The sequence below is a fragment of the Myotis myotis genome, unplaced genomic scaffold, assembly GCF_014108235.1.
Source record: "Myotis myotis isolate mMyoMyo1 unplaced genomic scaffold, mMyoMyo1.p scaffold_m19_p_9, whole genome shotgun sequence".
NCBI lineage: Eukaryota > Metazoa > Chordata > Mammalia > Chiroptera > Vespertilionidae > Myotis > Myotis myotis.
In genome coordinates this window covers 55,111,750-55,138,762 of record NW_023416401.1, presented here as the reverse complement: position 1 = coordinate 55,138,762, position 27,013 = coordinate 55,111,750, and the positions used below count along the sequence as shown (strand labels likewise).

Sequence of the window (27,013 nt, the reverse complement as noted above, 5' to 3'; positions counted from 1 at the left end):
AAAAGATGAAAAGAATATTTAATAACATTGATGTGAGAGGAACACTGATAGGTTGCCTCCTGTGTGCATCCCGGGAACAGAACTCGAAACTAGGTAAGGGAAAGAAAATGCTCTGTAGTTTTATCGCAGGACACTGTGAGGCTTCCAAGAAGCATGGGGTTGGGGATGCTTGCAACTAGACTAACATGCTAGATAAGCCAGAAGCAGGCCAAGAATCCAGTCTGACCCCTTTTCACAAAGCTCTTTTTATCACAACCCAAAGCCAGTCACTTGTCTTTGTTTCCAGCTCAAACCTAAGTATCCAAAGAAGAGGTGCCATTTCTCAACCATCATCCACTCAAAACTGTGGCCCCAAAGGGCTCTTCATGGTTGGAGGGCCTTCTTCTCCACTGGCAGGTCTCACAGTCCATCCCCACTGTTCCAGACTTGACTTTGGCACGACAGTGTTGCTGTTCTTACCACGCAGTCAGTCCAGGAGCCTGTGTGGACACATCTCTGATGCCGGTGGGGAGCCTACCCTGGGGAACCTCAATATGCCTCCAAATTTAACCTGAAACAGGCATGCAAGTTTCACCACCAAAATAGTTAACCAAGGGCTTTTTATTAAAATAGATGTTAGAGAAATATTTTTTCAAATGGACATTTAAGAGCTTAGCTTTCCTGTGAGAACTTTAGCAAGGACTTGCTATCTCTGCCCTTTCATTAATGTGGCTGATAAGAAAGGTACAGAAAACGTGAGGAATAGGAGGGACACTAAACTCTGGTGTCAGTAAATTGTAAGACTGAGAGTCTCATCCTTTCAGAGTAACTGCCTGCCCAGCATCCTCAGATCTCATCTAACCATCATAGCTTCAATTAAGTGATTCTCCACCAACATGTTATGGCTGATCCATAGCCTCTGACCCCTTTGATGAGCTTAATAAAATAGAAACTCTTTTAATTAAAAGGAACTAAAGAAACATAACAATTAAAATGATCCGGGACCCTGGATTGTATCCAGCACGAGAAAAAAAAGCTATATATGATATTATTGGAAAATTTTGTGAAATTTAAATAAAACTATGAATTAGAATTTTAAAATGTAAAAAGAGATAATGGGAAGTAAAAGGATTAAGTACATTCTCTGAGGACAGATGGGGAAAACTAATGTGCAGTATGGTGACTATAGTTAATAATATTGCACTGTATATTAAAAATTTGCTAAGAATATTTCTTAAACATTCTCACCATAAAAGTTAGCTATTTGAAGTGATGGTTGTCCTAACTAACTTGATTGTAATACATTCACACTGTATACATATATCAAATCATTATATTGCACACTTTAAATATATACAATTTAACTTGTTAATCATATATCAATAAAGCTGGAAAAATAAAATTTTAAAGTTAGAAGAATCTTTAAAAATTTTAGGATATTACTACTCACATCTCTTTCAATGAGGTATTTGAAACAAAATATATCTGTTTATTTTTTAAAAGTGAAAAATCACAAAAATAATTAAAATTAAACTATTTTCTCATCCCATCAGCTCTGAAGGAAATGGGGTGAAGTGGCTTAGGAAATTATTGTTAAAAATATTTTCATTCATAGTAAGTAGATATGTCTGATATGAACATGCCATGTGTTCTAATTGTATTCACATTTAAAGAACTTACAGGTAAGTAAGCAGCAGCCTGTGCTGCAACCTCTGAGCTCCCGCTGTGGCATGCTCTACAACCGGGGCTCACTAAAGAGTGGCCAAACGCTATTATTCTAACAAAATGTGGTACATACGAAACTGTACGTGTCAACTTTGGTTTCTGTCCCTTGTTAAGTCACCTATGAATTTAAAAGTGTAGAAGGTAGAAAAACAAGTGTGGCATTCAGAAACACAAACCAAAGAAACCCAACTATATTCACTCATATAAATACAAGTATAACACTAAGAAATCCAAACAAAAGGCATAAAGAATACTTGTTTGTGGTCAAATCCATTTTCCTCACACTGTATGAAGCGTAGCAACAAGAATGCCAGAGTGAACATCGTGCTCACCAGGTCTCATCTAAGGAGCCCTTGGACAAGTGACTAACTGTACCTGCCTACTCATTTGTGGATTAGAAGATCAACAAACAAGAGCATGTGAAAAAAAAAGAGAAGGTTTAAGTGACCTCTGAATACTTTGAGTAGTGTTGGACTAGGTAGGAAGAGTTCTAGCTTGGAAACTGGCAAAGACCTTGACCTCCTTTTGCAGAAGATATCTGGAATTTCTGACTGAGAATAACTGAAGTAATTCTTGAAAGAAGGATGCCATAAAAGCCAAGGAGTAGAAGTTGCTAAGTTCATTTCAGAATATTCCTTCTATATAACTATTAACATATATTTCCCTCCTTCTTCAAATGGGCAGAGTTCAAATGGGCAGACCTTCATACATGAATTGCCTTCCTAAGGCAATGAGTCAAGAAGTCACTTAGCTTTTTCTAGTTTAAAAAAAAATCTTGCTTTCCCTCTAAGAAGTACATTTCATCAAATATAAGATGCCACTGAATGGAAGACACATCACTATTTACCACCAACAAAGTAAAAATGTTTTCAGTTAAATTGGCTTACCAGAAATTTCTGAGATGTTAACATGTAAAAAAAAAAATTGCCTTAGCATCAATTGAATATTGCAGCATAAGGCTTTGACACCGTATTCCCAGTATCTTGGACAAAACCATCTTTTAAGAGGAATGGTAACTCTGCAGGTAGGTCATGAGTCCCATTTGACTCAATCCCCTCTCTCCACCCTTATCATCTCTATTAAACTTTTTAAAAATGGAAACCATTTATCACTGATACTAAACAGAAAGTAAGAAGAAACTAGTTAATGAAGGCTAATTGTATATCTCTTAAATACTTTCTGTATTTCTTCTTTTCAAGGGCAGAGTTTCTGCTTTATATGTGTTATTTTGGAAATGTGTCAACTATTTCTTAAATATCTAAAGGCTAACAGTGTATATTCTCCTCCCTCATGCCCTGTACTGACAGTAGCAGACACAGGAGCTAGAAGGGATCTTATAAATCATTAGGCCAAGCCTTCATTTTGCAGAAGTACAAAATGAGCCTTTAAAATGTGCTACTTGGGGTTGGATGCATGATAAGAACTCATTCATCCAACTCCCAGTTTAGAACCTGCTAGATCAGGGGTCCTCAAACTACGGCCCGAGGGGCCACATGCAAATACAAATATTGTATTTGTTCCCTTTTTTTGTTGTTGTTGTTGGTTTTTTTTACTTCAAAATAAGATATGTGCAGTGTGCATAGGAATTTGTTCATAGTTTTTTTTTTTTAAACTATAGTCCGGCCCTCCAATGGTCTGAGGGACAGTGAACTGGCCCCCTGTTTAAAAAGTTTGAGGACCCCTGTGCTAGATTGTAAGCATTCTGCTCAATTATTCCTATCTTCGATGGTAAAGGACAACTCTGAATAGCAATCTTTCTTGTCTGCTTGTCTGAATTTTCCACAACTAGCTTAATGATGCTCCTTTCTCTAATACTAGCCCCCAAATGAAGCCGTGTTTGTATAGCACTAGAGCCTGGAGAGTTTGAAACAAATTCCTCAAGGTCTCTCAGCTCTCCTCTTCTCACCCAGGTTCAGAGACAAAAACTTGTTAAGTTGCAAATATAAAGTATGGAAAGCAAAGAAAGTAAAAACAATGCATTCAATATTTTCATACACTATCTCTTTCTAAATAAACTTCAAAAATGAACGCAATGAAATATTTTCCTCTTGTTAACTTAAGATTAAACTAAATTGATCATTTAAACTAAATCATTTCCAAATGCATCCCTGGTGTGACTCAATTCAAATCAAGCCCTGCATGTCTACACACTATACCAGCCATACTAGATGTTCAAATAATAGCACTTCATTGGAAGACACCAAGACAAGACAAATATTTAAAAGTTCAAACTCCCATGCTGAAATTTGTATGATAATTTAAGTGGTTTCCCTATCACAAAAGTCCAGCTTGATATCTCTAAGTTATAGGAAATGTCTCAGAGAGGCAGTTATGCTTCTGTAGGGTTAGCCATGAAATACATAGGTTATGGTTTCAGGAAGATTCTGGAATCTGTTCCAAATTGGGTAGTGTCCAGTTGGGCTGAGAAGAAAAAAGAGCAACACCTCATCTAAAACCACACACATCCCTGGCACTGTTCTTGTTATACATGCCAAATGTAACCTCAAAGAACGCTATGTTCCTAGGATTCATATGCCCCTGCTTCTGTCTAACCTCACCATGAAACACCAAATCTACCCTGAAATGAACTTGCATCCTAATTCCATACATTCACATCGACTGAAACCCAAAGCCAATTACCACCAAGACATTTCACACTATACCAGCCCCATTCACCAGGACACTGGATCTCCTGTCTTCTCTGCCTAGGTAGACTTAAAGCACTTCAAAAAGCAACTTTCTTTTGACAAAATAAACCAAACCAAAATGGTCAATAGGTTAACATCCTTTCTGAGCTCTTCAATTACACTGCCTTCTGAGTCTGAGGGCTGGCAGACAGGGCAACCCTGTCAGAGCTGCAGAGAGCTCTGCAGATGTCTCTGTTGTGTTCAAACTGAAAAGGAGAAAAGATGGCCCTCTGACAACAGACAGCTGTCAATTAGATGACATGCTCGCACTTGGTAGGCCAATGAGCAGCGATGGAGGTGACAGGTGCTTGGCTAATCAGCTTGCCTATAAAATCACAGCCCTTCGCAGCACTCACACCAGCACATGAAGTGATAGCATGTGCAGTCTTCAACTATCCTGCTGAGAGAGAGAGAGAGATGCATGGCTTGCTCACCCCGGTGATATTAGTACTGTTACAAAAGCTGTGGTCAATATAGTATATACCACAAAAATCAGACCAAAGAAAACTGGAAAGCAAGAATAGGGAAAGAAATCTCTGTAGCATAATAACCCAAAAGTAAAGAGTAATCTAATTTATTCAGAGCTGGTTCACACTGAGACTGAATTATATTGATATTATAGGTAACTAAAAATATGTATCAGAAAAGAAGAGGCAAAAATGATCCACCCAGTCTTTCCTCATCCTCCATCTTGCCCTTTCCCCCTCTAGCCACTAGGGGGCAATTTGGGGCTAGATCCTTGGAGGCTGAAGTTTGGAGCTTTAACAACTACATAAATATTGAGGGTGAGGGTGGGGTTGGGCGGATGAATCTAGAAGTGGAGCTGAAGGATAAAACTCAGGGGACCTGGAGAGTGAAAAGGTGAGTGTCCCCAAATCTTGCACTGATTTTCTTCATTAGCTAACTCTTAAGCTCAAAGCTATCCCCTCTAAACTAATAATTAAATGATAAAATTTACTAAGGAGCTACCTTATGAGCCCGATAGGTATTTTTATCCTGTCTGACAGTAAAAGTACTTCCCTGCCTCCTTCCCTCCCCCTCCTTCTCTTTTACTTCTCTTTGGTTTCTAAAAGAGCAGCTGGCTAGAAGCCTAGGAATCCGGAAGAAAAACCAGAGGAGATAACCAAAGTGGACCAAGAGTCGAAATTGTGGCTGCCCACCTGCAGGTAGAAGCTGAAACAGCAGAAATCTGTTTTAAATGAGATGAATTGTAACAAAATACAGCCTCAATGAAATTGACCCTAATGTAGCGAGATCTTCCCCAGTCACCAGGAGGCCTGACCCCTTTTATTCCATTCTGCTTCAGCTATTCCAAACAAGAGTCTGGCATGCTTGCCATGCCTAAAATAATCACCAAAGGCTTTTATATATAAAGGAATTTTTAAAAGATGGCTGAAGAGTGGAAAGACTAGATCTTAAGGTTGTATCCTTTGCCTTTTGGAAGTCAAAGAAAAAATAAAATTCAAGGTTTTTCAGCTCCGCTCCAGCTCTCAGAGCCTTGGAGGCACCCCCAGTCCTCGAAGCCCAGAGAGTAGGCACCTGGGCCCTCACTGCCGGCTGCCCACACTGCAGAATGTCCACATGGACACTGCCTTCCAGCTCATCCCTGGAAGACAACACTGTCTTTCTTTGAGAGAACTGTAAGAAGCAATTCAATCTCTGCCTGAGTTTATGACCAGCGTGCAGGAGCAGTGCCAGGACAGAGCCCAGAACAGCCACTGTCTCTCCAAAACCGACACTTATACCTCATCAGTCAAGCCAGAACAGCAGGCCCTGCCTCCAGCCAGCTGCCAAGTATCTCAGGAAGCACACTGGGTTCCATCCAGGGAATCCCTGTGGCAGGGTTGAATGACCATGTCACCAGATCCAGGCCAACATGAGTTCCGAAGGGCTTGGGACACTCCTATTTCCTCCTCTACCCAAACCCTTAAGGCTGTATTATCATCCATGTAGACGCTATTCATGGATACTAACATCACATGGCCTGGGACACTCAGATCATTTCAAACTCCTCACCTCTGTTCCTGCTAATACTGAAATGGGCACCTTCTGCTGAAAGCTGTTTCCTTCTTATGAATTCTTCCTAAGCTAAAAATCCAAGAACTGACATAACTTCTTGGTACAGTGTCAATTTAGAGTGTGTAATTCTACAGTTTCCTCAAACTTCATCAGCAGTATTTCCTGATATTGAATGCAGCCTTTTATTTTTAGTTAAGAAAGCAATGCTAGAGAGAGAAGCGGGGGGGGGGGGGGGGGGGCACACAAAAAACAGGAGTATGTCAAGGGAAAATAATTTTGCACACATATGACACTCAAGAAGGTCACTCCAGGCAGCCCTGGTTCTTCCACAAACACAGCTTCAGAGCAGTGATGGGGCAGCTCCTGGGACCGCTCTGTCACCCCCTTCCTCCTTTCACCAGTTCAAAAGCTGGGCAGGTCCAGCCCTCTGTCATGCAGTCTGTCCCTTGAGCATTCTAGGTGGAGGCAGGGCAAGGATATGAGAGGTGCTGGAGACAGTGAGAGAGGCTAAGAGACTGACTTGTCACCTTACACAGCTCCTCTTAGAACCCCTGGGGCCCAGGCACCATTCTTATGCTGGGAGAGAAAAGGGAAGGAGGCAATCATTTCCACAGAGCAGGAGTTATTAGTAAGAAAGCCTGGCTATGGAAATACTAGGACTGGAGGGAGCTGGGACTGCCTAGCCATCCCTCTGAAGTGAAAGTCTAGCTCGGGTTCTCTTGAGATCCTTTCCTTTGTGGCTCCGAGTTCAGTTTATGTTTTCCTTCTCTGAGGAACCTGGTGTGTGAGTGATCTCTTGCTTATGGCAAATGGATCTTCTAGAAATCAAGTCCATCGAAAATAGAGAACTGATGCCCCGCGCGACCTGGCTCACAGTTTGGTCCTGACCATGGAGGCTGTATCAGTGCCCTGGGTGCTGGGGAGTCGGCTCTCTCCAGTTCCACTGCGGCTGCTGACACCATCCCCCACACTTGCTTCTTTGTTATTGTAAAGCTTCCCCATATTTAGGAAGCTTTTCCATCAAAATATCCCGGGTTGGCTAGAGGCTCAGACACGTTAATGATATCTGCACACATGTGCTTTTTATCCAAGTTCACAGCTCCTGGTCACTGAGGGTAAACAGTGTTATCAGTGATTATTATGGATTTAGTCAAGTATATTTTATTCCTGTCATTTATGAGCACTTGTGTTGGCTGGTATTTACAATGTCGGGATTCTGTCACTTTGGCAACCTTTTGAGACAACATTTTTCCAGTGTTACAGTGACATTTCAAAAACTCAGTATTTACAAGCAAACGATACCCTCTGGCGCCGTGACAATGAAATCCAGTGGTAGCTGAACAAAGGGACCCTCGGCTAGAAATTTCTTCGGGATGCATTTCCAGCTGCTTCTGGCTATTACTTCATAGTCTGGGGTGGCCCTATGCTCTTTGTAATTAAGAGGCTACAAAGACATCTAGGAAAAAGGTCAGCGTTACAAGCTACTGGAATCTGAACTGCTCTTTGTGAGTCCATGTGAGTGAGGTCTGCTGCGTGACACCGACAAGTCTCTTAACATCTCTGAGCTTTCGCTTCCCATTTGTACAAAATGGCCCAGGGCACCGGGTGTCCTTTAGGTCCTTTCTCACTCTAACACAGTGGTCGGCAAGCTCATTAGTCAACAGAGCCAAATATCAACAGTACGACGACTGAAATTTCTTTTGGGAGCCACATTTTTTAAACTTAAACTATATAGGTAGGTACATTGTTATTAACTTAATTAGGGTGCTCCTAAGGCTTAGGAAGAGCCACACTCAAGGGGCCAAAGAGCCGCATGTGGCTCGCGAGCCGCAGTTTGCCGACCACAGCTCTAACATTCTAAACTTATGGATTTCAATGTTATAAACCAAAGCTAAACTCATTATTATTATGAACTGTTTTTCATGTCCTGCCTCCAGGTTATAAGAAAAAGAATCATGTGGGGGAAACAGGAAGTAAACCACAATCTAATCAACCCATCCACTTCTTCCCCTTTCTACCCACCCTCTGCCAAGAAGAATGCGCCAGGGATGGCAAAGGAGGATGCAACCGGGAGGACAAGATGCAGGTGGCATTACACTTCAGCCTGGGCCGCAAGGCCTTTTCCTCCTCAGTGCGCGGCAGCCCCTTTCACCGTCACCGCGGTCCTTTCAAACCAGTGGAGGAAGAGTTACCACCACTGACAGGTAACAGACAACAGGAAACTGCACCATATTGTATGTAGTTTCTTATGGGAAACATTCAAAATATCCGCTTTTGGGGGCTCTCAAGGGACAGTGCCGTCGATGTACAGATTGCTGGGTTCATAATTTCCTCTTCAGAGGTGCAGTCCTTCTTACTGACAGAAAGAGGTCACTAGTGTGATGATCGCTAAGTGAACAGGGAGAGGAGAGCTGGAACCATCTATGAGAAGACTGTAGGCTACTTGCTATGACAAGAGGTCCACCAGCTTTATCCAGAGTTAAAGGAGCGAGAGGTGGAATGATAAACCTGGAGCCCTAGTCCCATTCTTGCTATTTACTATATTAGTAGTGACAAAATCGCTCTGAGTCTCTGTTTCATTATCAATAAATGGGGATTAAAAAGAGTTCCTACCTTTCGGGGTCACTGGCATAATTAATTTAAGGAATTTGTATAGAAGTGCTAACATGTAAGTTATTTGCTCACAAGTTATATACTTCGTTACTGTTGTTGATTCATTTATTCATTTACTCATACATCCACTGACTCTTAAGCAAACCTCACTGAAGGGGTCCTCAAACTTTTTAAACAGGGGGCCAGTTCACTGTCCCTCAGACCGTTGGAGGGCCGGACTATAGTTTAAAAAAAAAACTGAACAAATTCCTATGCATACAGCGGCAGCAAAAACACCTGGCGGGCCGGATAAATGTTTTCGGCGGGCCACATGTGGCCCGCGGGCCGTAGTTTGAGGACCCCTGCCTCACTGAGTAACCCCTGTTAAGCATGAGATGACACCATAGTCCATGGCCTTTCCCGGCTGTACAGTGTGTGACAATTGTTAGGATAGAAAAGTGCACCACAGGCCACCTGTGCACAGAAGAGAGCCATGTCGTTCTGGCCTAGTCATGACATCGAGGGGCCCTGGAGGACACAATGCATGAGCTGAACCTTGGACGAAGAGTGTGAGTTACCTGGCAAAAGGAATGCAAGGGGAGGAGGAGGGGAGGCAGGTGAAGATACTGCAGGTCCATGGAAGGGCTTTTATAAAAACTGAGAGAACCATGGCAGAGCCCGAAGGGAACCTTAAGCAGCTCAGTACAGCTGGCACAGGAGAAGTGTATGGTGCGTCTGAAGGGCAAGGCCGGCAGCCATGACAAGGACCAGGCTATTAAGAGCCTGTACATGGAGGGATGCTAAGCAAGGCCATAACCAGGAGTTTGTCGAGATAAGCATCCTGTGGCCCACTGTGAGAGAGAAGGTAGGTGGAGGGAAAGGAGTGGAGGGGTAGAAACAGCAATGGTAGTGACTGGGAGTCTGGGGGATGGGCAGACTTATTGGTATAGAAAGCAGAATTGATTAAATAGGGTGAGAGAGACAGAACAGTCTCAGATGGTGTTTGGGGTCAGTCACCAAGCCAAGAGACATAGGTGAAGGAACTAATCCAGAGAAAAAGTTCAATCAATAAAATTCAAGGTTAAAAGCACAATACCATAGAAGAATTACCCCATTGGTAACTGCCAGATTTTACTCTAGTCCCCTTAAAAAACACATCTAAATATAGGGTGTCCCCCAAAAATGTATACACACTTTACAACTGATAGTTCAATGGATGTTTCTTTCTTTTCAGATTTAACCCATTGGAATAATAATTATTCAAAGTGTGTATACATTTTGGGGACACCCTATAGATGTAAAAATATAAATCTGAAAGTCACGGGTTAGAGTCTCAAATTAGGTAACTATACTATTAGCTCAAGCCCTCTACCAACATAGCAATATCATGATCTTAAAAGTTGGAAACAGAGTGCTATTTCGTAATAACCATTTACTGAATACTCAAATGAAGGTGTAAAGGAATATATTATTGTTAAATGTTCTGGAATGTTCTGATTTCTGGTTAAGGTTCTACAGAGCTGATTTACTATGTCTGCCTTCTATTTCTATAGCAATATGTATAAATATTGTACCAGAGAATTAAGAGAGACATATTGGATGGAGCTTCCCATCTTGGCTTATCTGTGAGCTTCTGAAGGCACACTATAAAGTTTTAGAGGAAAGTACAGTTAACTCAGATATAATGAGATGAAGCTTTGTAATGAAGTGTGGAATGGAGAGAGTCTGGAGTCCAAGAATCATAGGGTATATGTGTTGTTTGCAAAAGAGAATACAGAACAAGTTCTCCTAAAAATCAAAGAACAATCCCTTCCCCCACATAAAACACACCAAAAGTAAATATTTCTTCCATTGACAAACTAGCACCCACATCTTGCACTATGAAAACAAATTCAAGCAAATCATGTTTGGGAGCGAGATTAAGAAGAATAGGTCTATATTAGTGACTTCTCTTTGGCTGAGAGTGAAATGGCAGAGGTGCAGAAGGACTCCTTAAGGGACAATGATTCGTAGTAGCAGCCGCTGACATTCTTCTTTGCCACATGCCACTGTCCACAGTAGAACTCTAACCACCGCTGATGTGGTGTCGTACCAGTCACTCTACACACAACAGTTCTGAATTGCAGAGCTCAGTGTGACAAACAGACTTCACAGTTCAAAAGTGCTGGTAACAGATATTTCCACAGGAATGACTCACATCCAAGGGGAGAACACTCAGTAGAGAGGGCTTCAAAGGAGTGGGATGGCCTAAATTGAGTTCTATTCCCCAACTTCTGCAAGGGTTTTGCTCAAAAGGTTTGTTTAGAATTTAGAATGTATTTTTCTATTGACAAGAAGTTTATAAAGTTGAAATCTAAGGTCCTGAAATCTAATTCTCTTGGGGTTTTGGATCTTAGGTGAAAGTAATGACCTATCTAAACTTTGAATTCTTGTGAACCATAAGAGAGGCAGAAAATGCCATAGCTGATTACATAATTTGAACATGCAACTATTTTTAATCCTGACTGGTGATCAGTAACGCTACTTGGTGTTCTACCTTCTCTACAGCAACTATCACTTGATATTTATCTGTGACTTCATTCTGTGAACCATATACCTTTTGACTGTCACCCAAGTACATATTTTCTGAGTCTATACTAACTTTGGGGATAGGGATCCATCCATGTTTCCCTCAATCCATTCACACAGTCCTTTTAAATAGCACAAAAATTCTTCCTTTGTAAAAAACTATGTAAAGGGTAACCTTCATATTCTGCAGAAAGGATATGTAGTTTCCTTTCTATTAATACTTATATAGTGGGCATCTAGTCTTTGGATTTTTCTACAGTAATATGAAGCAAATTTATAAACTTTTCTACTAAGACACTGTACTAGTAGCATAATTAATTCACTGTGAATAATTACATAGACGTCTTACATATCTTAAGTGAAAATAAAATTATACTCAGAAATATTTTATATCACCAAATATTTTACTATTAACCTGTTGAGATAAAATTATTTTATAGATATTCATCGTTAACCCAATATTCAACAAAATATAAATGTTAAGGTAAGGGATTTCATCCAATAGGAATCCACCTATACATGCTCATTCCCTCTTCATATTATTCCTCATTCTGCCATTATGAAGGTCAAATGGATCTCAAAGAAGCTTGTAAAAATCTCTATCAAAGCACAAGATGAGTTAAGATTTTGATCCTGATTTTGTAACCTTTATAATCAGTTAAAGCCTGGCTAGTGTAGCCCAGCCATTGAGTATCAATCCAGGAACAAAGAGGCAACCAGTTTGATTCCCAGTCAGAGCACATGCCTGCATTGCAAGCTAGATCCCCTGTGGGGGGTATGCAGGAGGCAGCTGATCAATGATGTTTCTATATCTCTATCTCTCTCCCTTCCTCTTTATCTAAAAAAATCAATAAAAACATTTAAAAAAATAATAATCAGTTAAAAATTGAAGTTATATTCTAGGGTCCTTTCTCTTGACTTTACCCAGTGTTCATTGTAGCCAGACTCTCAATGTTTCTATCATAAATCCTGCATGGCATTTTTTTTTTTAATGTAAAGAAAAGGGTAAAAGGAAAACAAAAGTGAGAATAGATAAAAGTGACTTATCATCGAAGTATGAGAAAAGCTAGCTACTTGGCTAAATAAAAATAACATATTTAGTGATTTGTAATATAAGAATAAAATGAACTCACTAAGTCTCAGGAGATCTGCAATATAATCTTTGCAAAAGGTAGCTTGCCAATTTAATTGAGGTAGGAGTTATTTAATTTTTTACAGGTATAGTTTTCAATAAAACTACATATGCCTATAATACTGCAATGGCAGATGTGCCTCGATTATTAGAGATGGGCTCAAGGGAATATATACAATGGATCTTGAAATCCGTAAGCAGCTGTTGGGGGGGGGGGGGGGGGAGGCTGAAATAATGGGGGAGGATATTGTACCACACACACATGTTCCTTAAGTGCAGCAATGTTTTGTTACTTTACTGCAGGTGTATTACAGAGATGAAATTTAATAACTTACTGTATACAATTCCAATAAAACGGAAAAGATTCAGTGCCCTGCTGTTTATTATCATGGTGCAAATGAGCTCGGATTATTCTGCTTGCATTCACGGTCAAACCCGACACACAGAGACCCCACACCTAGAGCTCTAGAGGATGGTCACTGCTTGGAAACCTCAGTGATGTTCTTCCTTAATTACTTTCTTATCATTGAATTGTCACTGTCCCAAACTCATATAACCGTGGCTTTGAGGTGGGTTGAAAATAAGATATACTTGGTTATTTTTTAAAACATCACAGAAAGCGTTCACTGCAAAATGTCTTTTAAAATGAGAGGCTAATGGAATCCAGGGATAGATACACAGATTTCATTAAGTACCACAAAAATATAACAGTGATGATATATTCTATTCAACAAAATCTGTGGATGTGCCAGGCTAAAGATGCTACCCCACCAAAATTTGACTTATTACTTTATTAAGTAAAAAAATGTCAGACAAAAATAAGTACCATTATAGAAAAAAAAATTGTGGGTTAGAAATGCTAAAGCAAATGCAGCTATGTATTCTTGCTGGATTTCTTCTCCCAAGAAACTACTTCTATTAGATAATAAATAACACAATGACATCAAAGGCCCATGCTTTAGGACAGTGGTTCTCAACCTGTGGGTCGCAACCCCTTTGGGGGTCGAACGACCCTTTCACAGGGGTCGCCTAAGACCATCCTGCATATCAGATATTTACATTACAATTCATAATAGTAGCAAAATTGCAGTTATGAAGTAGCAACGAAAATAATTTTATGGTTGGGTCACAACATGAGGAACTGCATTTAAAGGGCCAGAAGGTTGAGAACCACTGCTTTAGGACGTGCAGTTTAGTATGTCTGTGAGTGAAGGCATATGGGAGGAGACCAGCATAAATATCCACCACACACACACACACACACACACACACACACACACACACACACCTTCAGGGGATGGGCTGCTTCTACTCCAAGCAGTTATCACTATCAGGTACGGCAGCAGACTCGATTACTGGTCTTTTCTAAGGTATTTATTTCTAAAACCAAGGAGTTTGTTGATATCTTGCAGTGCTCGAATAATTTTAACTTTGGGTTTCAGCTTTAAGAGTTCCAGGAGACATTTTCTTAATGTGGGATTACATCAAGCATGATCATAGGCAAAAGAATAAATATTTCTGCTGTTTTATAGTGAAAAGTTTTGCTGGTGCCGAATTATATGTCTTCTTTATTATGGCAAAAAGCTAGAGGGCTACACAGATTTCCACATGATAAGCAGGTATATTTCAACATTAAATTTTATCAAGTGCACCTCAGTGTTAACTCAATTGTTTGGTCATTAATTGATTTTCCCCTTTCTCTTTACACATCAAAACTTTAACGATACATTGCAGTCCTAATTGTTAGTAGTTATTAAAACCCCTGAATAGTTTCATAAGAAATTAACCCCAAGATTCTGGTGAAATTTCAATTTGGATACCAGGACCCCATTTCTTTGGTGTCTTGTAAAAATCATTTCAAAGTCATTTTGATGGTTGTTCTGCACTAGCTGTCCTGAACTGCTCCATAAAACTTGCCTATGCTTCTAACACACAGTTATCATGTCATATATTTCACAAGTGAGTAAAATGCCATCACCGAAAAAAAATTCCGGTCACATTTAAGAGTCTGTTAAAGGTATTGTTTCAGAATTTCATTCTAAGTAGTCCTCGTATTTTTGGAAGAATAATTTGATCTATGATGAATCCAAATTCGTGATAGCAAACCCTATTCTGCCCGCTTTGCACAAAAGCAAGGCCCAAATATAATCTGTATATGTTTAAGAAAGTGTTCATGCTAGTGCTGAAATGTGAATTGGCATATTCTACCCCAGTCTTTTCACAGGAAATCTTCATTGGTTTTAATGAAATTGCATATGCTAATTCTGAGGATGCTACAGAATAGATTATTCATATAGACAGGAGCTTTTTGATTTTTTTTTAGAAAGGGGGGTATTCAGGAGTGGTGCAGCCCACCCTCCTCTATTGCCTGCCTGCACCAACTGTGTTCAGAGTTCCAGTCCACCCTGAGCAGACCCGGGTGAAGCTTCTCTGTTCTTGGCACCATGATAAGGCCTGAAATCTGTAGTGAGCCTGGCATCTAGCAAAAGCGATTTTCCAAATGGGCTCTCTATAGCCCTCTGAGCCGAGGCTTCCTCAGAGGCTTGGGCAGCAGGACACCAAGGCTGAAAAGCACTGCCTTTAAAAGCAGTCATTTCACAGTTCAAAGCCCGGCTCTGAAACTTACTTGAGGGTGAAATCTTGCAGTTTGCTTTACTTCTCTAAGCATCATTTTCTTAATTATTCAATGAGAATTAAAATAATGACCTTGAAGGTTTATGCTGGCATTGAATATTATTTCCCCAGGTAATCTCTAGATAACAAGGAGAAATTCACTCATTTGGACATTCACTCATCAGCCTCGCCTGGGTTGTGAGAGGACTGGGGAGGGGACTGGAACCGATAACTCCCAATCCTTGCTAGAGCAACTTCACTGCGCATCACGGCGCCCACTGCACTCGGCTGGTCAGCCTCTGAGGGGCAACCTGAAAGCCTACAGAAACTCCGGTGCTTATGGCAAAATTAATCTAACTACTAGGGGTGCAGAGATTGTCACAAAATTCCAAACTTCAGCAAAAAAAAAAAAAAAAAAAAAAAGAAAGAAAGAAAAATACTAGAGTTTCATTTTCAAGGAAACATACCTATAATTACTTTTTCCCTCCTGCAATTAAAGCTTATTTACCATTAGCCTGAGCCATAACTCTTTTCTTATCAATATACGGTAAGGAGTTTGAAGAAGGCTTTAATGCTTCCAGCATCCTTCATTTAAGGGACCACATTTAATGCAAGGATTAACATTATACTTGTATATGTATACATATATATATATATATATATATATATATATATATATATAGCACTTAAATCAATAGCGCTAAAATCAACAATGAAAGAAAGTCCCTCACAGAAAAAATGTCAGCTATAAATGCAAAAGGAATGATGGAGGTTTGTTTTTTTTTAAATCATTAGATCAAAAACCTCTAATTCAGCCAAGCATCATTAATGTATGCTCAAGCAATCAGGTCAGAGATTGTTGGGGCACAGGGGTAACTACCCAGCGCTAAAGTATCAACACCAAGGCTGCTTGCTAAGCACAAGGGGAAAGGCTTATTTACAATGAAGAGAAGAGGGGGGTGGAGGAGGTTACACGTTTTACCAAGTAATTAAAATTAGCATCTCAGCCCTCAGCCCTGGCAGGTGTCGCTCAGTGGGTAGAATGTTGGCCCACCACCAAAGGGTCACTGGTTTGATTCCCAGGCATGGGCACATACTTGGGTTGTGGGTTCACTCCCCAACCCTGGTCAGGGTGCGTTCAGGAGGCAACCGGTCGATGTGTCTCTCTCACATCTCTCTTTCTCCTTCCCTCCCTCAGTCCCTCTTTTCCATTTTCTCTCTCTGAAAACAATGGAAAAAAAATATCCTCAGGTGAGGATGAACCAAAACAAAAAAAGTAGTATCGCCAATAGCAACATAACAACACTATATGCCCCTGGACAGAATGCAATGTGAAGCACATAGCATCATCTATGAAATAATCTAAAAAGGTTTAACTTGCACCTGAAAGAATTTGGACCTAGTTTTCAAATTGTAGGCCAGATAGAGTAACAAATTAAAGAGCACCACAAAGAAATAAACTGACACTGCTAGAAGGGGGGATACTCTAAGGGAGAGAGCATGTTTTTAATTACAGGAACTGTTCTAGCATAAAAGAGACTATAAAGAGACACATAAACCAAATATTATACATAAATGACACCTCCACCCAAAAAGCTATTAAATACATTTTCATTGGACAATTGAAGAAATCTGAACACCTAATGGGTATTAAATTAGAAAGCCATTGTTAATTTTATTAGGGGTGATAATAGTATTTTGGTTAAATAACAAGTGTTCTTAATTTTAAGAGATTCATGATAAAAAATAATCCAGGGATAAAATCTTATTAGATCTTCCACTTAAAAATGATTCACTAAAAATATATACAAACAAACATGAAGCAAATGTAACAAATGTTAACAACTGTTTCAGTGGTGAGTACATCCACTTCATTTTATTGTTTTTACAACTTTTGCAAGTATTTGACACTGTATGCTATGAGATTAAAAATTTTTTAAATTAAATAAATGAAGTTTGATTCTCCCTTAATAGCCAGAAAGCTGCTGGTGGGAGTGAAGGGAGGGTATGCAAGAAAGAGCCTCCCTTTGTCTTTCTCTGTGGTACCTAGCACACTGGTAGGGGGCCAGTAAATATGTGTTAAGCAATGTGATGAAAGAAGGGCTCCTTTATCTACTTTGGTGGGTGTTGGGTGGCAGTTGGGAGAGGGTACACCCACAGCGATGTCCTGAAGCAAAGGTGCTGCTGCCCCGAACAACAGTGCTCAGGGCGAGTCACAATGGCAAACCCGCTGCGCGCTCAGGCCGTGATGTCCGAAACTAGCTGTTGTAATTTTAAATATTCTGCCCCACGGTCAGCACTGGTACATTAAAAAAGGACAAGTCTGGATTCTGACCTTTGGTTTCAACAACACACTCACCAGAAACAGCAAACATTGGGTCCCTTCAGGCCTCCAATAGTGAGGCCCCAAGGCTAGTACTCAGCCCCTTGAAAGTGAGTGAGTGACAAGTGCCTCTCAGTGACATGACCTCGGTATCATTCCATAAAACAGTGGTTCTCAACTTTCCTAATGCCGTGACCCTTTAATACAGTTCCTCATGTTGTGGTGACCCCCAACCATAAAATTATTTTCGTTGCTACTTCATAACTGTAATTTTGCTACTGTTATGAATCGTAATGTAAATATCTGATATGCAGGATGTATTTTCATTGTTACAAATTGAACATAATTAAAGCATAGTGATTAATCACAAAAACAGTATGTAATTATATATGTGTTTTCCGACGGTCTTAGGCGACCCCTGTGAAAGGGTCGTTCGACCCCCAAAGGGGTCGCGGCCCACAGGTAGAGAACCGCTGCCATAAAAGATATTATAAAGACATAAACCAAATATTAAACATAAATAACACCCCCCCAAAAAGCTATTAAAGACATTTTCATAGAAGTTAGGAGGAAGGGCTTCCAAAGAACTTTCTTATAGAAAGTATGATTTTCTGGTTTCCGTGGGCATTAAAATGATGCTTACAATGTGGTTCTTATGCATTGCTATTCAGACTTTACTCTCGAAATGACGCCTAAGAGTAATGCTGGAGAAATAAACCCGGGTCCACACAATACACGCTAAAACTGGCATGGCCCCTGCTTTCTCGGCGCTCACAGAATTCAGGTGGAACCAGAATTCAACAAACATAAACAATGGCAAGTTGGAAAAGCACTATACAGTGAAGCAGAGCGCTAAGCAGTGCACAGACAGTGCACAAGGCAGTGCCCGTGGAACGGGTCCCAGGAAGAACGTGAGGACCGGGCTGGGTTACTGCACACCGTGAACTCACATTTAAGCCTGATGTCAGATTAAAAACCAAAGTGTTTCTGTTTACACAAGGCCTACACAGCCATTTTCATAAAAACAGGCAAGGGATTCCATGCCTTGTTGCTTATATCCTCTCCATTTTGACTTTAAATAAGAAAAAAATTTACAGGGTCCAAAAGTTTTAGAATTAAGTAACTTGTAACTCCTTTCATATCAAAAATAAAAATAATTGAAAGAAAAAAATCCATTCTTAAATATGTAATTTGTTTCAGAACCAACTCCACATTTAAGTTTAATAATCAAAAATTACTAGATTTATGAGGAAATGAAATATAGAGAAGACCCCTTTCTTGTAGGGCTTCGAAGTTATTGAAATCTAACAAAGGTATTCGAGAGTAGGCCTAATCCTTAAACCCTGTCAATTTTCAGATGTACAAATCAATGACTTTATCAGCACAGTCCTATTTGACTACTTGAAAAAGATAAAGAATGTGGAGGAGGTTAGAGCCTTGGACTTCACTACAGAAAACAAGATGTGGACCGGGAAGTTCAGCTGTGGAATTTTGTATAAAGATTTCAAGGCATCTACTGATTTTCAACATAGCAGTAATTTTCACTGCCTTTTAAATGAAGTACATATGCAATGTATTTCCATGCCTTAAATAATCAAATTAAGGCAAGAAATTGAAAAGCTTTTTCAAGGTCAGTGGCAATTCCAGATTTTGGACACAAATCTTTAAAATAGAGCCTATTCCTATAGAACATTCTAGGAAGTCACCTAACCCAGCTGCACATTAGAATCACCCGGGGGATAAGAAAAGCAAAGGCCCAACTCATAAGACTCTAACTTAACTAGTCTCAAATAGGGTCCAGAGCGCTCTCTCTCTCTCTCTCTCTCTCTCACACACACACACACACACACTCACACACACACACCTTAGTATTCAGGAGATACTAATAAAGAAACCATTGCTTTAGACTTGGCCATATCCCAGAAAGTGAAGACAAACAAGTCCTGATAATCAATGCAGAATTTCCATTTAAGGGGAAAACTTCTACCTTAATAACAATCATTTGTTGACATCATCACCCCATTCACAGAGATCTCAGCGAGATATATATAAAAAAAAAAAGTTTGCCATCACCAAACATCCTATTCAAAGCAGCAAAACAAAGGCCAAAAGCAAAGGACCTCTTTTCTCTTTTATCCTCTGAAGTGATGCCCATTCGGGATATTAGCTATTGGCTATTTATCATTTTAAAGTTGGACTATCTTGAGAAAAACTTTATTTCCGCTCATTTTCATTTCTGTCAGACTTTCCATTATAAATTTTATTTTCTCTGCCAGTAAAAGTAGTATGAGGTTGTAATTTGGCAAGAACATTTTAAGCCTGGGTGTGATTTCCGTACCCCAATTTGATTTAAATTAGTTTTGCCATATTTAGTGAGAACTTAAAAAAGGTCCTTTTATCCGCTTTGGTTTGTCTATTGGGTCTTTTTCTATACAATTTCAAGTCTGAAAAGTCACCATGTTTATTTCTGATAATTTTATGTAGAAATGCATTAATGAATTCATATTATCCCATTACTATTTTTAATGAAAACAACTTAACTGATAATAAATAAATAAAAACCTGCCGGTTTTGTTTCTCGGCTAAGCTATCCACTTTTTTTGAAAGCCACATGTCTATCACTATTAGTGTTAAATCCTCCAGAGAAACACAATGGACACTCACATGCACAAGCTTTAACCTGATGCATTTCTGAATCAATATACATTTCTCCAGGACAGCATTTTGCTACCTGTTGCTTACCACCAGCATTTCTCTACACCAAACAAAAGGCCTCTGGGACTGGCATAAGCAAGGTCACATGTAACAGTGCTCACCCTACAAGTCCACAGGATATTGTTATAATACAATAAAGCAGCTTTTGGAGTTCCCTGGGGCATATCATCTAAAGGTTTTGCGTCCTGTGTCTCTATAATGGAGGGGACAGGAGAAAACAAAAGCTCCCCCTCCACGCGAGTCACTCACCTTGCCACACTGTGGGGACTCATTTCAGCTTGATCTGCTATTTAGACCTGAAGCCCAAGATACAGAGACGCTGCCTTCCTTTTGGTTTGCATGGCTGGTGTTGCAGACAGGGATTCAAAGAACCATTCGGCACCAGAGAGAGACTCATTCACTGTAAGACACACTCTGGTCTGCTCTATTCTCAGATTTCACAGAGAATTCGTAATATGGGCACTTTTCATCTCCGGCCCCTATTTCCCCAATCAGGGCATTTCCAAAAGTCTGCTCTTTTATTTACCCCTGAGTGATCACACCGTTTATGGATGCTGCTGAGACCAGGCTAAGCATAGAGATAGTCAGTTCTTGCAAGACTCACAACCACAAAGCAGAAATAAGAAAGAAAGCATCTACCCTCCACATCTACATTAGGAAGACTTTTTAAGAAAAGCGTACTCTTTTATACAACAGAGTTTTCCTGGACACGAATGTCTCAAAATGAACCTCCCAAGGCCCAGAAATTCAGCCATCACACGCCAGTCCATCCACCTCTGTACTCCACCCTCTGCCCCTTTCCACTTCTCACCTTATGTTTGCCAAGAAAATTCACTTCAGTTTCACCCGAGGGAAGTATTTCCCACACACCGAGGGAGGGTCTGTGTCCCTGCACATACACAGACGACTCACGCGGTCTGGATGATGCTTTCACAAGTTAAGGGGCCTCACGCTTACTCAGCAGAGGAAATCTTTGTGTCTGTGAGGAATCACGCCAATTCCTATTAGTAAGAAAGGATACAGGGGCGAGGAAGCCTATTCTCTCATTGACCAGAAAAAGAGGCCCAGCAAAAACAGAGACCTCTGCCATGACCATCTGCAAAAAGGAAGGATGTTGTCAACTTTCTTCTCCCCAAAACTCTGACGACCTCTGCCTTGACCCTCAGAAAACAGATACACAGGAACAGGCCCTTCTGCAGGAATTGAGAGCTTTACACCAGAGACTCGGCACTGAGAGAGGCTTGTCGCCTGGCTATCTACCCCGAACATTTGCACTCACATTCCAAAGATGTTTCCGTTGCGTTGGAAGGACTGTAAATTTCTTTCCTGCAGAATTCTTTCCAAACAAACTCCCATGGACTGTCCTCTGCAGCCGTGCAGCGGAGCTCCCTAACCAGGCACCATTCACCTCCTCTCGCAAGTCTTTCAGATGCTGAATATGACTGCATTGGTGGCTGGGCCAAAGGAGCAAACTTTAAAAATGCAAATGCGTCCAGGGAAAACCAAGCCACCAGAATCCCACCTTTAGAGATAGGCAACTGATCTGAAAAGCAAACCTCCTTCAGGGGCTCTATTTCATCACTAAAGCTGTTTGCTTACATTTTCAGGATATATTAAACAGTTGTTTTAAATTTTTTAAATAGATTTTTTTTTCCATTTCATTAAAGGAAATGGGAGGGGGAGAGGGTTCAAGAGAACAAGCGTTCCCTTTCCAGCACAAAAAGAACATACGTTGTTTGGGTGAATAATAAAACAGTAGAAAGCTTTGAATATTAAAGAGGATTATTAAATTCTATCAAGAGTTTTCCACAGAAACCAATGCACTTATAAAAAGAAAGCCTACATCTTAAAAAAAAAAGGTTTTAAACATATGATTAATACTGATACTGAAATTAAAAAGAAAGCATCTATAAAATCTCAATTGTCTTGAAACAAAGCTTACACTTTGGGCTACTGATAGTATTTTTAGAACGGGGCTTTCTCTGGAGAGTTGAAGGTATGCAAATGCAGGGTGCACAGAGACAAACACACACATGCTATACCTTTGTATTACACTGGCATTTTATTATTTAATTAAAGTACTCTTATTTTTCTAGCTCACGCATGCTTCCCTTGAGACGGCTTTGCTGTTAGCCTGCTGGCCTTGACTTCCAGCCAAAAACAATTCAGAAACAAAAAGGGACAACAAATCATATTTTCACAGACATTTTTATCCCTCAATACAACCCTGTTTTCACACAACATCATACAGCCCCTATGAAAACTATAATTTAGGGCAGTAGCCACCAAACCCAGGGTTTGACACATGGCTGCACGAAGTATTTCTAGTGTAAGAAATTCTTAAGTTCTTAATTGCAAATAAACTCTTTTGATGGAACCACTTTCACCGACATCGCTGGTTTGCAAACAGTGCCATTGGTACCGGTTGATGGATTAAAAACTAAAAGCGAGCCAGCGAATGTAGTTCTGATATGCCAGAGATCTAAAGATGAGGTGCCTATTACCTCCAAGCTCTGTGCTGTTTCATTACTTTTTAAACGAAAGAGGCATCGGCAGACTCTCAGTACATCTTAGTGTCACAGTCCAAAATGCATCATCTAATTTATAAAATAAACCAAATTACCAGGCTAATTCTCCCAACCCTTTCCCATGCGAGATCCTCACTTACCTGGTGGCAACCCTGTAAGTTTGATTCTCTCCCATAAGATGAATATGAGCCCCTTTCTGTTTTACCTGCCAAGAGAAACAAAACAAAAAAAGTGTAAATGGTTTTTTCCTTAAAAGAAAAAAAAAAAAAAGCTTCCAGGTAATAGACATCTACTTCTCTTCCCCGATGTTTACATACGTAAAGTAGGCACTACTGGCAATGTATGCAAGCAAGAGCGGGAATAACACTTCCTCACTCTGGCTATGATAAACTGGAAAAAAATATCCTTCATTCCTATTCTTAGCCAAACTGCTCCACACTTCCAAAAACTGTCATTCCAATGGCCTCCACTTTCTCTAACAAACAAATTGTCATTTCTTATTTTCACTTGCGTTCTCTCTCACAAATTTAAACAATTTCATTTTTATTTACACAGCAGGCAAATTATCTATGTAATGACCCTAGTCTAGGAATTCCCATTGATTATATTGACACTTAATGGTGAGGCCAAAGCTAATCAATCAAGGCTTTCCAGATGGTGAATACAGCAAAAGAAACTACTCAAAATTCTGAGACATTCTCTCTCTTTTTTTAACTCCCTTTCCCAGGAGTAAATTCCATCGTGATCACAATGATGATGGAATTTACATTTGGAAAAGAGGGCTTTGAAAAATTGCCGACTCTGATCCCAAGTTCAGATTCTACCAGTAGACTCCGCAGGACATGGGATAACAGAATGTGAATATCTTGTTCCAATTCTAACAGCCTAACTTTATATACAGAGATGTATGCAGCCTCAGAAGCTGTTTGGCCACATCTAAAGATGTCATCAAGGCTGCTCATTGGTTTCTTTTTAAAGTATAGTTAGCCTTAATAATCAGCAAGGTAGACAATGAAACCACATTACAAGAGATCTAAGCAGTAGAGTTCAGTTAGTGACATATGAAGAGTTATCACAAATGGACCCAGACCACACATTAAAAAGGTCTAGGGACAGCCAAGCACCGAGAACGCAAACCCCACGCTGCCTGAGACTGAAGGATGCTTCTTTTGAGGGAAACTGAATGTTAAGGAACACTATACTTCACTCCTAGGATTATACTCTTCTTTCTTTCGGTGAGAAAATTCAAAATTAGTATTTTTGAGAGACCAAATGGTATCCACCTCAATTTCCCCTCAACCCAAGTTATGGCAAATATGAAAAGGAACAGCGGTCATTTTTTATGTTTTAGTTTGGTGACAATGCTATTAGTGCATTCCTTCGTGATACTACACAAAGAATGTACCTTTAATAAATCTTCTATCTGACCAAAAGTGCACCTTGTATCTAAGTCACTATATATATATATATATATATATATATATATATATATATCCTTGTATCTAAGTCACTATATATATATATATATATATATATATATATATATATATATAAAATAGAAGATGACTTTTCAAAGAAAGCCAAACCTGAGTCTTAAAATTAACCCTCTCCCCCCCCCCCCGCCCCCAGGATTAACTTTTCTACTGATTCAATAACTCTGAAACTTGGAAAACATTCCCCCACCCATTTCTGGTATGTTGTTCAGTGCAAAGTAGAAAATCAATGTCCATATCAGTTTCAATTCCTGTGGAACAGGATATCATCTCACAGACATACTGTCATTGTTGGGACATCTAAGAGAATAACTTTAATTGTATGGGACTTTACACTGAAGAAAAAACTCATTTACCTGTTCAGCAGTGCAAATGCCCATGCATACATATCTACTCTTCTGTGTAGGTCAAATATAATCTATAGATGCCCCTTAGCTTCTCTCTACAAATATTACTAACAGAAAAGACTCGACCTTTATAAGCTATCGAATGGCATATGTCCTTTCTTAAGCTCTTGCACTTTAAAAGCTTCCATACAACCTCAGCATAATTCACTTTGACATAATATTCACTTGTTTAACAACTAGAAAGGCAGGTAGAGATGTAAGCAAGCAGGCAGACAGAAAGATAGATGATAGATAAATGAATAGATGAGGTAGAATTTGCTCTGACTGCCTAGGAAATTGAACATCTAGTAACCTGTTTTGGTAATTTCTAAAAACTGAATTGTAAAATACAATTTAAAGTAAGAAAGACTATCTATTTTTCTCTCTAGAAGGAATTACTGAATTTATCCCCTATAGAATTTCACCACCTGGCATTCTTTCCCAACTTGAGTCCAGCACATGGACCTCAGAGATTAATTGTCTTAAGAGGATTTGTCTCAATTCATGTATGTATATATAAGTTAGAGCTATCCCTTCCCTTATTTTGAAGCTAGAAGGTCAGTGTAAACAGTACAGATGAGGGAGGGGAGGAGGGAAAAAAAGAAAATGAGAATAAATGAGAGAGGAGAGAAGAAAGGAGATAAATAAAGAGAGGGAGAGTGGAATGGAAAAGCAAGGGGGTAGGAAGGGAGAGAAGGAGGAGGCAGAGACGAGAAGAATATGAATTCATGCTGCACCGAGTCCCCAAAGTACTCCAGGCTACAAGGCCCAGCACTCTTTACTATCATATCAGATACAGACCGCTTAATCTTAATTTTGCTTGTTAAAAAATATTTATCCAGATACAAAAATAAACCCACTGCAAATTACAAGTTGTCAGGGTTAAAAATCTACTCGTGTTTGTGTGGGGGAGGATAAGAGACCAGCATAGACATGAATCATTCTCAGTAATTTGAGTGTTTCCATGACATCAATGGGCACCAGTCCAGGACTCTGTCGAAGTCTGCGAGGTACCAAAGAGGCAGTGCAGCCAGCAGGAGGCTGGGAGGTGCATTCCTTTTTCTTTCTTTCTTTCTTTCTTTTTTTTTTTTTTAGGATTATGCTCCTTGTAAAGATTTCATCTGTAGCATCCACTTTTACCATCAAATAGATCGCTCCGGAGATCATGAACGAACACATTTCATTCTGATAGTGTAAGCCTTTAACTTTATTACATCTTTTTGTTCCCAAATTCAACTATAAATCTGCCCTCGGAGCCCAAACCCCCGTTTGGGAGCAAAATAATCAGAGACTGAGGATAAACCCAAGCGCTTTCTCAGACGTATTATATCTATTCCGATCATTTCCTAATGACAGAAAGCAGCCATTTTACAATGACACCTCAGTTTCTAGGCAAATAAATACATCTTTTGTGTAAATTGTCCATGAAAAATTAGCTATGGTCTTGATGTTGATTTTCTGCTAAAAATTCACTGGAACATTTGTTTCAGATAATAAAATTTTCAAGAGTGCTGGTAACATGCTTGAGTACGATTCTTAAGTAACTCTCTGTGCCCATGAACACAAAGCTCCTGACTATCTGTGCTTCCTCGATGTCAGGCATGGGTTCTGTCACTGAGACCCACTGGCTGGCGCAGACGGCTCTCCTCCTTTCTCCGTTCTTCGCCACCCCCCCCCCCATCCCCACAACCACAGCCGAGCTATGAGGGCTAGAGATTCTATTTTTTCAATATTTAAAAGAGATAGCAGTGATGAGCAAGCGGCGTGCTCACTGCGGAATTTTTGAGACAACCCTCCAGAACTAGAATGCGACAGCCGCTGCGGATAGTTTTTGGCACAAAGACAATGGTGGCAGTGCCAAGCCCCATGGCTAAAACTACTCAAAAGAGGCATAAGGGTAGCATTAATCGCTCAAGTCTTTTACTGCATGGAGTACTGTTGTCCATATTTTAAAAACTAAAGGTACCCGTTAGTAACATTTGTCGTATGCCCAGAAAGGGTGGGGTGTGTGTATGGGGGGTAGGGGTGGTTCTGAAATATGGACCAGAAACAAATCTTGTCAGGCATTTGATTCATTCTTATACCTAAGAGGACCAAATGTGAAGTTCTGCTGCTGGTGACGCTTTGCCGTGGATGAAACAAATGATGTGACCTAATGGAGTACACTGAAGGCTGAATGAAAGCTACAGAGAGGCTTTCATAAACTGAGCCGACATATTGGCTAAACAAGTTTCTTCCCCAGAAATGATGTAT

At 40.0% G+C, this 27,013-nt stretch overlaps 1 protein-coding gene across 32 annotated transcripts in view; it reads right to left on the bottom strand.

Moving 5' to 3' along the window:
• TCF4 (transcription factor 4) overlaps nt 1-27,013 on the bottom strand; it is a 344,143-nt gene that overhangs the window by 143,476 nt on the left and 173,654 nt on the right. For 31 of the 32 annotated variants that reach the window (XR_004970074.1, XR_004970073.1, XM_036323265.1 and 28 more), the window contains one exon: nt 23,022-23,086. Coding sequence is in view for 26 of the 32 variants with exons in the window: in XM_036323265.1 (XP_036179158.1) it covers nt 23,022-23,086 (65 nt within the window). In the remaining 6 variants the exon portion in view is untranslated. Of the gene's footprint in view, nt 1-21,164; nt 21,247-23,021; nt 23,087-27,013 lie in introns of those variants that run through there. The other variant, XM_036323294.1, reaches the window with a different exon arrangement.